General features: G+C 34.7%; 1 protein-coding gene across 4 annotated transcripts in view; it reads left to right on the top strand.

The window, feature by feature from the left end:
• Positions 1–14,275, top strand: part of LOC121860746 (SLAIN motif-containing protein 2-like) — a 51,991-nt gene that overhangs the window by 6,733 nt on the left and 30,983 nt on the right. For all 4 annotated transcript variants that reach the window (XM_042358083.1, XM_042358081.1, XM_042358084.1 and 1 more), the window contains exons 2-3: positions 3,332–3,450; positions 5,204–5,290. In XM_042358083.1, coding sequence (XP_042214017.1) covers positions 3,332–3,450; positions 5,204–5,290 — 206 coding nt within the window. The remainder of the gene's footprint in view (positions 1–3,331; positions 3,451–5,203; positions 5,291–14,275) is intronic.

Consider the following 14,275-nt stretch of genomic DNA (forward strand, 5'->3'; position numbering starts at 1 on the left):
ATATTTGATGGCTTAGTGCAGACCAGGTTATGTTGGTGTCCATTTCTGAATACTACAGTACTGTACAGGTACTATGAATGTGCAGTGTTTGTATAAATGTAATGTTTTGTTTTTCAATTGCAGTTGTTAAATTGAAGCAGGGGTTATAGTGACATTAAATTTGAGAGGTTGTTTGTAGCCTTCATGAGAATCATTTTCATTTATTATACCGTACAGTACAGTACTAACTAATATTATGGACAAATATCCAGAAAACATCTTGTAAACATGACAGGCAATGCTACAGTAACAACTGGAATGCTGTTAAAAAAATTCAAATCTCTCACTAGACTACAAAACCCAGATAATCTTTCTAAATGTTTATTGCAGAGGTGTATAGCTACTGTAGTGTACTGTACTGTATATAGTCTTGCTGAGGTAATTATTATTTATAATGACCTAATTCAGATTAGAAATTCAAAACATGTACAGTACAGTAATATACAGTTGCTATGTTTACTAAATTTTTTGTATCCGTGCTGTATAATTGATTAAGAAACAGATATAAGCAAATATATTTAGTGTTTGAATATCAGATATTTATATGTGAGTGAGAAGACAGATACAAATGGACAATACAGTATTAGTGACCCTAGCCGAGCTTAGTAACCAAGACGTGTCACAGCACCCACTGAGAACCTCAGAATTATCACTCACTTGTGCTGAAGACCATGGTTATAACAGCTGATGCCCACACAGTGAGCCAGCAGACTTACTCTCACACACTTCCTCACCTAAACTAAGTTCTCAACTTTCAAAAAGAGTTCCTTCCCAGTCTTAGGGATTGTCCTAACTACTGGTAATCACAATACTGTACATGTACAGTAGTAACAGAAATAAAAAAGCTAGTAGTACAGTATTATCTTTTTTATTTTTTATTAATGAAATATTTTCGTCCAGCAAATACAGTACAATACAGTACGTAACTGTACTTGCTTGTATTTATGCACAAAAAATTACTATACAAAATCGGATGTGTTTGTAACCTACATAGATACTGTACCAATATTACAGAGACTCTCCCACAAGGTATAAACATAGGTGTTACATGTAATCTCTACTTCAGGCTGGTTTATCATATCTCACAATGTTAAAAATCTGGGTGAGTGATAATCTCACAATCACCTGTATCTTATCTTCAGTCTCTGTGAAGTACCACAATCTGACACATAATGTTTTACTCTGTTTTAAACGCCCAATGATTTGTTCTTATATATAATGACTCATCATATATATCATAAGGGGTCAAACCAGGACTGTACTGTGTATATATTATAGCCATACTCCCTGTGTACAGTATCCTTAAAAACTATCCTCGTGATATATTTCAGAGACCATAATCTTTAAATAACATACTTTCATGCGCTCAAGTGGATCTAAGAACACTCACATATACTACAGTACAGTAACACCCATCTAGCTGTCTGGGTTCCGGTTTAGCCCTTGATGTTGACAACTGGTAGTAATCAGACTGAGTACAGTATTGTACAGGTCTCCTGCCACACCCTGACCCTCACACAGAGATCTAGGAGGTGAAAGTCTTCACTCAAGGTTGAAAATTAAATGAGTCTTGCTACTACACTGGCTTGTGCATCACACCCCTTCATTGTCTTTTATTGGCCTTATTGGACCCCCATTAATAAGCCTCATTCCGTTCGTCTCCATGAAGCCGGTCTTTCTGGATGAATAGCACTGCTTAAACAAATCTAAGTTGTTCTAACTTGGCAAACTTTACAGCTGTGCCACATATCTCTTACACATCAGCACAATTGGCTGAATTTCAGCCTTTGACTTAGGTTCTTGGAATGATTTTAATTGTGTTTAATGATTCAGGCTGGGATTCAGATCTTTTACCCCCAAAATTTTTCCAGCTTTCCTGGAACCTGTTAGATTTCACAGTACAGTACATGTATAATATATTAAACTGTATAAAGGCTTGAAATCAATATAGACACAATTACAGTGCAGTACTGTATACTAATTTTAATACACTACAGTATATGTATGGTTGTAATGAAACTTATCAACAAGAAAAATTGTCTTAAATTAGAAATACACCTGTACCAGGAAAATATACTGTATACCCATCCGTGCTTCCATCCACTCATGTAAGGTAGGGGGATTTGGGGAGTTGGAGCATCAAGTTGCAACTCTCCTCCTCTCTAAAAAATCACCCAGGGGGAAACTCTGCCAATTACCAGTTCAGCCAGCAGTTGTTTGTGGCTCAGACCTAACCCACTTTGTCAAGGGTGAGACCCAGTCTCCTACCATAAGTACAGTAACTTATCCTATCCTTTGGGTTAGTAGGCTGTAAACTAGGTGGTTGAGTTACTCAGTTCACAAGATAGTTTGGTTAAATGTATATACAGTACAATGCATATATATTTTGTAATCAGAAAATTAAGAAAATGGGCAGTGTCTAGGTCCTAAGCATTTAGATTTTTTATATACCGTGCAGTACATTAGTTTAATGGAAACAACCGGATATGCAGTACTGTACTGTACTACTGTAAATCTTCTGCTCAGATTCCAGTCATTATTGCTTCATACTTCAGCATCAGCCTTGAGGGGGTGAAGGCAAAAGGTACATGTACTGGATTATAATTTATTACTGTTCTGTACTGTATTGTACTGTACTGTACTAGACTAGCCTAGACTATAGAGAACAAGACATTTGTACTTGTGGCAGTTGAGAAATTAATAGGTTCATGAAAGTCATATCAAAAGAGTTCTTGTGGGAGAACCCTATCTCCCGTAATGTCTGAATATGTACACTCGCTACAGAAAGAATCTGCAAGTTGGGGTCTGATGGGTGTCAAAGTGAACATTGTGACTCCTGTTGTCTCGGTAGGGTTGTCAAAATCCTTTGTGTTATGTCATTGTCTAGCAAAAAACTTTTGCAGATACTTTTTGTAGCGAGTGTACATGTTTGAATTGGCCAACCCTGAAATTATTCCTAAAGTGAAAAAAAGTTTAATTTAGATGTCATCACCTAAAGCTGGTTAAAATGATGTAGCCAAAATCTTGAGTCCACCTAATCTACACCAACTATCATTATTTATATGCATTTTGATAATTTACCTTGATCCATTCTTGACTCCTTCAGTAGTTTGAGTAGAAGACAGGAAGTAATGAATAAATAGAATGGCTGAATTTGAGTATTTATTGAGTATCTGTAGGTTTTATGTAGCCAAAAGGTAACCTAGACTTTTAGTCTTGTGTCTTATTTTGTGTGGTGACTGATCCTGTCTGTGGTATAATACACAAGTGACATTCTTGTTTGTCTTTTCAGGTTGTTTGAATCTCCCAAGGCCAAGCCTCATAATTCTGATTGGTTACGAAAAGATGTAGATGACCCAGCTTTATTACTCTCCAGGAAATCTTTAATTCACAAATTAGATCAAATTGCAAGTAAGTGCTTTTTGTATTAGTTATCTTGGTACAGTGTAGTAAATGAAGAGTTTATAGTAAACTATGCTACGGTATACATTTATCCAGTGCAGATCTTGTCAAACATGAGTTTTGTAATAAAGGTTGTTCATGTACAGTAATTAGTATCACAACCTATTTGTTATACATTTTACCTGAAATTTTACTTTCCTATCCATGTAATGTGTTACTTATCACACCTGTTAGATTGTGCATTAAATTGCTTGAAAACAGCACATTTAAATGTCAATAACTAAAGGCAACAATTTGAATTTTTCCAATGAATTCATATTTTGATGTCTAAAGTATAAATGGGTCAGTGGCATTTCCTGTATATTAAGATAAATAAATAACAATAACAACTGAAACAGGGAGATCCACAAGGAAGATACAGTACAGTACCATAATGGCAAATAACTATAGTGACAACAAACTGATTAACTGGATAATAATTGATGGACAGATAATTAGAGCTGTGTTGTTGATGTGACCAAAAAAACTGAATCACCAGTTTGAGACAGGAATCCATCCACAACATAGCAGAGCTCTGGCACCATGACAACAGGGCCTCACATTCAGAACACAGCAGAGCACTGGTTACCATGACAACAAAGCCTCACATTCACAACACAGCAGAGATCTAGTTACCATGACAACAGGGCCTCACATTCACAACAGCAGAGCACTGGTTACCATGACAACAGTGCTGTGTTAGACTCCTCACTGTCTCTAGCCTTGATGAAAGCATTACTGTCCATCCATACTTGTCTCTTGTACAGTTAGAATCAGTAATGTACTTATCCCACTTCCATTAAGGACCCATAATGAGAGAGAGATTGGTGCCATCCATACAAAACTTGCCACCACTACTGTGAAACTCATTAGAGTTTTATATGTAGATATCTTAGTAGCTGGTGAGTTTGAATTGAAAAACTTAATTTATAAAATTTTTGTATATTTTTTGAATAGAATGTGGGAGGAATATTAGTGTGTGTACCTTAAGCATCACGGGTGCAGCTGTATACCACCAGTACCTGTTTGTGGTGACCAGAACACTCAGGTTACAAGTACAGTACTGTATTTACATTTAAGTTAAAAAAAATCTGATGTGGTTGTATAGAATGAATATAATAATTTATACAACATCTATTATTTTTTTAACACAAATTTACAGGAAGGGATGATAGTGAGAGAACATTATGCACATCAGCTTGTCTCCTTTACTGGCTGACTATTTAATGCTCTATTTGAAATGGTATTACAGTATTTTATTTTATGACCATTTTTTGAATGTCAAGAAACTGCAGTAGAAATGGGACTGGGGCAGTACAATATGGTATAGGATGTGGAGTGCATCCTTTGTTTTAATTTTTAAATAGTTGTTCATGTTATGGAATTTCAGCTTATTCAGCCTTTGATGTTTGGAATGTGGTATGTAAAAATTACTTTAACCAAATTGTGACAAATTATATATTATGGAATTTTATTTTTATGTTGTACCTGTATTTTATTATGTTTTTGTGGAAGCTGCATTTTTTGACAGCAGGATAACAAGTGCATACAGTAATACTGTATTAACCTTAAGAAAAGAAAGGGGCAGGGAACACTAGGTCATAAAATATGTACAGTATTTATAGGGATGGGAAACGGCCTAGACCTGGGGGGGGTTCTTTAATGTGTGGATATAATTACACCTCATTCCTCTTCCGTTTTACAATATTGATCTGCTCCACAGTGTCTCCGCACCATTCTCCTCGACATTCCTTCAGCCCTTGCTCATCATCCGGGGTCCTGTCTCCGGAGTCTCCGCCTTCCTCCCGAGGTGAGCCGGCATGTTGTCAGTCGTGGATGCATTATCAGTCTAATGTGTTATTCAGAACCAGCATTGGCATGTAGAATATGGTAGAGCCTCAGTAGATCATAAACATTATGGTAATATAGTGGCAGCGGAGTACAGTATTATTCCTTTGATGTGTTGCAACTGGGATTGCTTTAAGTACATCTGTTTGATGACTTTACTCGTAAAAATTATGAATAAATGTAAAAGTGATTGGTTACTTAATTCCCCGTTGCTTAATTTACTGGTTGGGCTTTGTTGTTTCATATTATATTATACTACGTACTATAGTAAACAAACGGCCTTGAGCTGCCAGATGTCTCCAACAGTGTTCGAAGAATCTTGAACGAGACTGTACATAGAAATTTCTTTCAAGCAAAATTTTTACATTTTACTAAATATAAAGAGAAGTACATTTCATAGATAATTGGACAGGGAAAAGGATTTCTCCTTACTAAATTCATGTTTTCCACTTCTAAAAGGGCACCATTTACACAATATTCCTTGAACATTGAAACTGAGGCCAGCACACTTTCAAATTTTGATGGGCCATAACTAGCACACTCAAGAATTTCTGAAGACTGCTGCAGTAATGTCTTAAAATCTTGAAATAACTTTTCCGCTCTTCAGTTACATGAACTTACCTTTGCAGAGACAATAGAATACATGAAATTAATTTAGCATATTTCAGTTATTGTTAAAGGATATTATGTAGTATTTAGGTAAAAAAAAAGCAGTCTCATTAGGCAGAGACAGTAAGGGTGAAAGAGAATACAGTACAGTACAGTACTGTATATACTCTTTAAAGGATAGCACCATACAGTATGTAGATTAGAAATATATGGAAGATCTTCAAGTGAGGCTGTAGTGGTCAAGGCCAAAATTAAAACAAAACAAAACTCAGTGATGCATCAGACAATCCCTAACTTCTGGTGTGGGTGATAGCATAATACTGTACTTGAATATGAAACCATAGTTGATATAATGTTTTGTTCACTGTGTTTAAATTCCATGGCACTCAAGGGAGCAAAACATTTTCATTAGAAAAATTTTAGTTGGAAGCAAACCAATGTAAAGTAACATAGTGTTTGTCATCCTTTATAATTTACTCATAAATTTGGCTATTATTTTTATTATTACAGTATTATTATTATTTTTTTACTTAACTCTTTTTTCCTTGCATTTTTAAGGATATTGCAATATGAGATACAGTATTTGAATTCTGAAAACAATTATTGATGCTCTACCATATTGAATGAAATGCTACTTAATAACAAAACCTCGAATTTGCCCCCAAATTGTTAACACTGATATTATACGTTGAGTTTGGAAGATGTTTTGTTCTGGTTTAACTGTTAAAGTCTATAATATGGCTTGCATTCTTTTGCAGAAAAGTTGCCTATTGCTTTGGATGAATTAAAACTTATACAGCTTCCACTGCGACCCTCGTTAATTCGGACCCCTTTAATCCGGATTTCGGATAATTCGGACAAAATCTGAACTTTTTATTATTTTTATTTATTTATTTATTTATTTTTTTTTTTAGATTTGTAGGAATATTATATGGCGGACCTTAAGCTAAAATGCTGGTCTACCCACCTGGGATAAAACACCAGTGTCTTTTTGGTTAAATGTAACATCTCCACCACTAGTGGGGATGCAACTTTAGCTTCAGACATGAAAAATATTTACCATTTACTGCCAGTAAACAATGGAAACGTAAAATATGTACCAATTAGTAATGAAAAGTTGTGCAGTTCCTTCAGCAAATGAAGCTCACCAACTTACAATAGGCTAAATTACCTTACAATGTGTTTTCAGTAGTCTATGTTGAAGTTCTTAGCACACAATTATCATATCATATACGGTATCACAGTTCTCATTGATCTACAAAAATACATCAGAAAAAACCTTTTCATATTTCACACTTAATAGTATAATACCCGCATCTACTTCAACCTCCTATTGTTTACAACCACTCATGACGCCTCCACCAGCTGTTGAGTATCAGCTAGACGGTACACGTCAATCGTTTTCAGAAAAACTGTAACATCGCATGTATATTTTACCTTAACTGTGCCTGAATGAATATATTCTCGAAATAAATAGTAGTTTTGTTGAACGTGATGTATTTTAATGTAAAATAGGATAAAATACATGACGAAAACAAAAGATTTTACCTAACCTTCCGATGTTCAAGAGAAGTTACTCGTTTTTAATAGTTTTGGTTAAAATATTGTTATATTACAATGGTATTCTATTCATTCTGTGCTTGATATAATGCATTCACGGAAATGTAATATTTTTGCTGAAATGACGACGATTACAGTGGAAAGTGGATAAAATCGTGACGAAAAAATAATGATAAAAACAACAATATTAACCCCTAAATCGGTTAATTCGGACAATCGGCTAAAACGGACACCCTTCCCCCCTATTAATGAGGGATCACTGTAACATGATACACTTTTCTTTCATTGTTCACTGTTTTGGTTAAGGCATTCAAGAACTATATCTCAAGCTCTCTTATGTGTTTTGCTGGGATTGAATATAATTAATTTTTAAGCCATAGTTCATTAAGTTTAAATAGAATTGTTAATACATTGTCTGAATTAGTTTTACCATTGTGCATTACAAAGCAACTTCCAATTTTGCTATTTGAATCCTAATATATCATTATTATGAGAATAAAAAATCCATAAATTTACTGTGAGAACAGATTTGATAGACTCTGTCATGGATAATTTTAGTTGTTTCACAGAATGAGCTTAAAGAATGCCAGTTTTTATAGTAATTTCGTAAAATATTGCCTTGGATAAACTAACCAATGGATGTTAGAAAGGAATCTTATATGTTCCTGACAGTTTTCTTGCAGTTTTATCTCAGTACTGTACTTGGTAGTTATTATATCATGCAACAAGCCAGAGGACTTGTTCATGAACTTTGAAATTAAAACATTAATGTGAAGCTCATTGAATTCCCACTAGTAGTTAATAATGTAAATAGGTAATTGCTTTACTTGATATGCTTTATGAATTTTTGCTTGTTATTTACTAACAAAATTGGCTTGTCTAACAACCCATCATTATGCAGATGTATGTCCTGTGGGAATGGAAGTACTGTAATGATTTTTGCTCAAACCTCAAAACTTCCATTTGTGTATTCAGGTATTACAGTAAAATGGGTGACTTTGATAGCTATGTGAGTATGCAGAAGAAGATTTTACTCCTTAAGAAAACTACCTGGTAAATAAGGTAGTTTCTTTTTCCAGGTCAAGAGTTTCAAGATACAGTTTTATGAAATTCTTTTGAACTTTTTTCTTAGATCTTGGAGAAATGATTGACCTTCTGTACCCTTAATATATACTGTAACCCTTCATTGGCATTTTTATGGGAATAACCTCAGTCACAGAGAATTTTCCTGACTACTATAAGCAAAACATGAATTCAATTTGGGTGTCATGTAATGTAGGGCATGGTTAATTGATCACTGATGAAAAATGATGAAAGATTAAATTTTCTAATAAAATGATTAAAAATGTAATGCTTATGAAAATTTTTTTTAATAAATGTAAACAATTCAGTAACTTAAGTTTCATAAAAAGTCCACTTCAATAACTCAGTGGTGAAGGTGAGCATGAGATGCCCTCCACTCCTACCATGCCCACCTCCACCGTAATCCTTTGGGTGAACATGTGATTTCATGGCCATATTCAAGTGATGAAATTTCACCATGAAAAAGTGAAATACCCTGCCAGTATTTGTCAGCAAAAACCCTACTAATTATCACTATATCTGTTTGTATGAAGCAGTATTATATACACTATGCATTCACAAAGACTATTATGATGATATGATGCCTGTTCTTTACCTAATTTGTGGTGAAATGAAGAGAGAAAGTGAGAGAAATCTTGGCACAGTTTGTTTACATAACCATGTGTGAACTAACTGTTGGGGATGTGTGTACAGTATCCATTTTAGTTTACAGTGGATGCCTGGATATGACAGCATGTACAAGGGTCTAGTGTGTTCCGTGATTTTTCTCTGACCGCAAGCTACAGTTGACCATCGCATTCAAGGGTCATTAAATAGTTGTACCGGAGTTGACCGTTGCACCCAAAGAGTTCAGGAAGAACTGTGGAAACTGCCTGTTCATCATTGCTCATTTTACTCAAAGTATTACTGAAATAATGCCTGCTGCCTGATGTCTCACCTTCATAAAGCTCAAGTCTTTGCGATATATCAGGCACAGTAGTGTGTCTCCAATCATTCTTCCTGATAGGATCATATGAAATAATTAATCAGAGAGAGGGCTGAGGTCTCTACCTCTTGACATGTTGATAACCACTGCTTGTTGGGCATGGTGAGAGGTGAGGTGTCTTAGGATCCTGGGGAAAATATTCAGGTGCTTGCTTAATACTAACCTTGAAAGTCTGATATTGTTGGGATTGAGACCATCTTGGATATGTGAATATTCCAGTTTTATGATGAAGATCTTTTCCTCTAAGGCATCTTGTCATTGAAACCACAAAGTATTTTTATGCTTAAGTTCTCAAGGTAAATTTATGCTCAGTTTTGTGGAGCTTAGCTAATACAGTAAAGCAGAATTTTCTAAAAAAAAAAAAAATGGTGTTTATTTACAAACAACAGATCATCTTGCCAGTGTAATATAGAGTACTGTATGTGAATACTTGAAAATAAGGCAAATTAAGTGTGCCAAGTGCCACAGCCCTATGAACAAAGCAAGAATAAATCATTTATAATGACACAAAACAAACCGCTCAAACCAGTGTCTTCTTACCCTTACCAAACCCTACAATATTTTTGGTTTACCATTTCTATATGTGAATACTGTATAGTACTGTGTTAAAAGATTTTGCTCCAGTGTTCGATTTTATTTATTTTTTCCACTTTCTGCCAACCAGTTAACTGCCCATGCACGAACATTGTAAGTGTGAACAATAATAATTATATATCAGTTTCATAGAGAAATCCATCTTCATTATGGATAACTCATTGGATTTAAATTTGAACAGTTAAAGATTAATTTTTTTACTACAAGAAAAAAGATCAGAGGAGTTTTGTCAAATCTATATTGCCAAGCTCTAAAGATATTTAAAGTGGGATGATTTGAACTGATGGAAGATATATGACAGGAAACCATTCTGAGGCAGGGAGTATCACAGAGTACTCTTCATGGGTATAAATGAGTCCTTCCAGATGCCCTTATAGGTCAATTGAGGATGTGTGGTTGTAGCTCTGATGATTGTTATAATGACTATGTTTAACTCATTGTTTCAGTTTATAATTGATAATCAAAGTCATCCCATTTAACTGTAATACTTCTTTAATGCCCTCTTGAGTTTTTGCTGCTTGACCTTGAAGTGTGTTGCTTTGACACAGCATATACTTTCAGGTGAAATAGATACCAGAACTTTTGTGAGACCCAAGAAGAAAAGGTCTCCACTATATGGTGATGCCGTTAATGATGAAAATAGGAATTCTCAAGGAGAGGTTTGTATGTTGGCATTTTATCTCATTTTTATTGGTGCATTGCTTGGTGTTGAACTCCTGGGCTAATTATGACAAAATGCTCGTGTAAAGTAATGGAAACTTAAATATTAGTGACTGAAAAAAATTTATGGGCTGTTATGTGTATATTATAATTAAGGCAGATCAAAAGATTTAGCTTGTTACAAAAAAGACTTGCTGGCTTTTTCCTTCACTAGCATGCATGTAGTATAGTGAAGCCTTGAATGTTGACAGTCTGTTTTGATGTTGGGAGCTGTTCAGTCTCTTCATGCATTGGAATTTTTGATCATATACAGTATTTTATCTCCTCTTCTATCTCACCCTTGATGCTCATCGGGCTCTTTTTCCATCCATTTCTCTCATATATGGTACAACTTTCGTCAGTCTCCTTATGCTAATTGTTTCCAAATATTTTGAACTCTCTGTGATGCTACTGTCTATTTTAATGGTCTCTTTTTTTCTCCTTAGTATACATACAGTATTTAACACCTGATTCTTTATACTGCTCACCTTCCTCTACACACACACACACACACACACACACACACCATTTTCTATTCTTGCACATAACCTTTTCATATTGTTGTTGTAGACTTGTAGTTAAACACATTTATTGAGGTGAATTTCATCTTGCCTTTAAGCTCCCATTTTTTTGTCTCGGTTATCCAACAACTTGCTTCCTCTCTGATGCTTTAAGCTGCCTTTAACAATGCAGATGATGACAGTTGTTCAAGCACATAAGAGGAAGAATCTAATCACTGTCTTCTATTTAAGTGTGCCCAGATTTTTTTTCTCCAAATCTTCTCTAGTCTCTTAAAATCAGACTCTTTATTCCATACACTTTTTTACTTTGTACTTCTTATATATTTCTATGGTATTGTATGTACAGCTTTTCTTTTATACTCATTGTATGCAGAGAATGTTGTGTATTTTAGGTACAAAAATCTGAGTAGGCATATGGGTAGATTTAGAAGAAAGAGCTAGTGATATAATTTTGCAGTAAACACCTTTATAAACTACACTGTACTGTATGTAAAGGCTCCTTGTAATTTTTTTGTAAATCTAGAAACACTTTATCTGATCCTCCTTCCAAGCTGATATTGAGAACATCTAACTGTTAAGGTCATAAGATTTTCATCCTTCTCTCATAGCATCTGTGTGGGTGAAGTTTATGGGGAAAATTCCTTCAAAAGACAAGTGGAAAATGTTGGTATTAGAAGACCATTTGAGATGTATTAATGATACTGATAATGGAAAATTGTAAAAGATTAGCATAGGAGCTGAACAATATTACTTTAGTACTGGATGGATGGATTTTTAAAAAATGTGTCAAGATGATACAGAGATGAGCTTTTTTGATTTTAAGGTGTTTTGAAGTGATATACGGTAATGGTGTGTTGATTATGTAAGAAATTTAGAATTTGAATATTTTTGGAAAATGTGTACGTAATGAAAATATGAATCAGCTGAATGTTTCAATGACTTTGGAGTTGTATTAGAAAAGTGCTACATTCTTTTAAGATTGGTTATATGAGGTTTTGAATTATTATTGGTCAGTTAAAGTTGTCTTGGATCATTAGTGGTATAGTATACAGTATTAAAAATGTGAAGGTGTGTTGAAGAGTTTGGACAGTAACAAATGTCAGTAAAGTGAGGGAGATTTTTTTAGATCTACAATAAAACCCCAGACAGTAATTCAAAATAACAGGGGCTCTAGCCTTTATGAATTATGAGAGCTTATGAAATATGGGTGACACCTTCTCCCAGGGTAAAAAAACAAACAAAAACAACAACAACAACAGTATTTCTGTTATCTGCCCCAATCAATATTTAAACATTTCTAAGTACAGTACCTGGTTTAGGATTATCAGACATAATGGCTTAAACACTGACTAGCACGAACTGACTGTGAGCAACATGCGTGATGTGTATAGTACTACAGTCGGCCCTTAACATACGCGGAGGTTACGTAACAGAGATACCCGTGGATGTTAAAACTGCGACTTTTTGCTGCCCCACCAAAAAAAAAACCCTGGCCCCATGTTCTTATTTACCGAGTATACCTGTGTGTAGTTCGAGTTTTTAAGACCAAATTATTTGGCAAAAAATTGGGGGTCGACCTCTAAACGGGTAATAGTTTCGTTAGGTTGAAAAATATTTACCAGTAACTACCAGTAAACAATGAAACGATGCACCAACGCACCACCAGCTGTGAGTGTCGGACAGTTGCCAGGGCAGATCTCTTTAGGCCATCATAGCAAGCTCAAAGTAGCCAATTCCATGGTATGGTAGCACAGGACGAGGTAAAACATAAAGTATTCATTTATTAAAGTTTATTTATAGATACTGTACATAAATTTTTGTTCATAACATTTGAAACATCAATCTTGTTAATTAAATTTGAAACAAAAGAAAACTACGATACCATGATTTCATTAAAATATTACATCACAAGTATATTTTACCTTAATTGTGACTGAATGAATATAATGTATTCTCAGAAATAAATATGGAAATATAATATTTTTGCTGGAATGACATACATATTACAGTGGTGGGATAAAATCATGACGAAACAATGACTTTCTTTTCATTATTAAGATTTTACCGTAATTTTTCAATGGTTTTCAGTTAAAAACTGTTGTACTCGCACTGTATTACAATAATATTCTATCCTATCATTAACTTCTCCAACGTTATTTCTTGGTGCTCTTCCTCATCCTCTTTCCCTTTTGCTTCCTCTTCCTTGCCTGAGTCTACTAACTCCTGTAGATCCTCCTCGGTCAGCTCAGTGTCGTGCTCTTCAATTAGCTCCCTAATCTCGTCCTCTGCCATGTCCTGGAAGCCTTCAGCAGCCACTTTCCTTGACAGTGCCAGGGTCTTTCTGAATATTTTCATTAAAATCCATCAAAATCATTTTTTTTTTGTCATCGTCTTAAGCACCAAACAGCTCCTCCCAGTCTTCTCCTTGAACAGGGCTAGAGGGTACGTGTTTTTCGAATCGTTTTCAATTAAAAAAATGTTACAGCACATGTATATTTTACCTAAACTGTCCCTGAATGAATATATTCTCGGAAATAAATAGTAGTTTTGCTGAAACGTGATGTATCTCAATGTAAAATAGGATAAAATACATGACGAAAACAAAAGACTTTACCTAACCTTCCGATGTTCAAGAGATGTTACTCGTTTTTTTAATAGTTTTCGGTTAAAATACTGTTATATTACAATGATATTCTATTCATACTGTGCTTGATATACTACATTCATGGAAATGTAATATTTTTGCTGAAATGACGTACGTATTACAGTGGAAAGTGGGATAAAATCGTGACGAAAACAATGACTTTCGCTTTCTTTCGTTCAAAAGATGTTACCATAATCGCTTTTCGAATGGTTTTCAGTTAAAAAAACTGTTGCATCATAAGTGAATTAGGAT

This window comes from Homarus americanus, unplaced genomic scaffold, assembly GCF_018991925.1.
Source record: "Homarus americanus isolate GMGI-L3 unplaced genomic scaffold, GMGI_Hamer_2.0 scaffold23617, whole genome shotgun sequence".
Taxonomy (NCBI): domain Eukaryota; kingdom Metazoa; phylum Arthropoda; class Malacostraca; order Decapoda; family Nephropidae; genus Homarus; species Homarus americanus.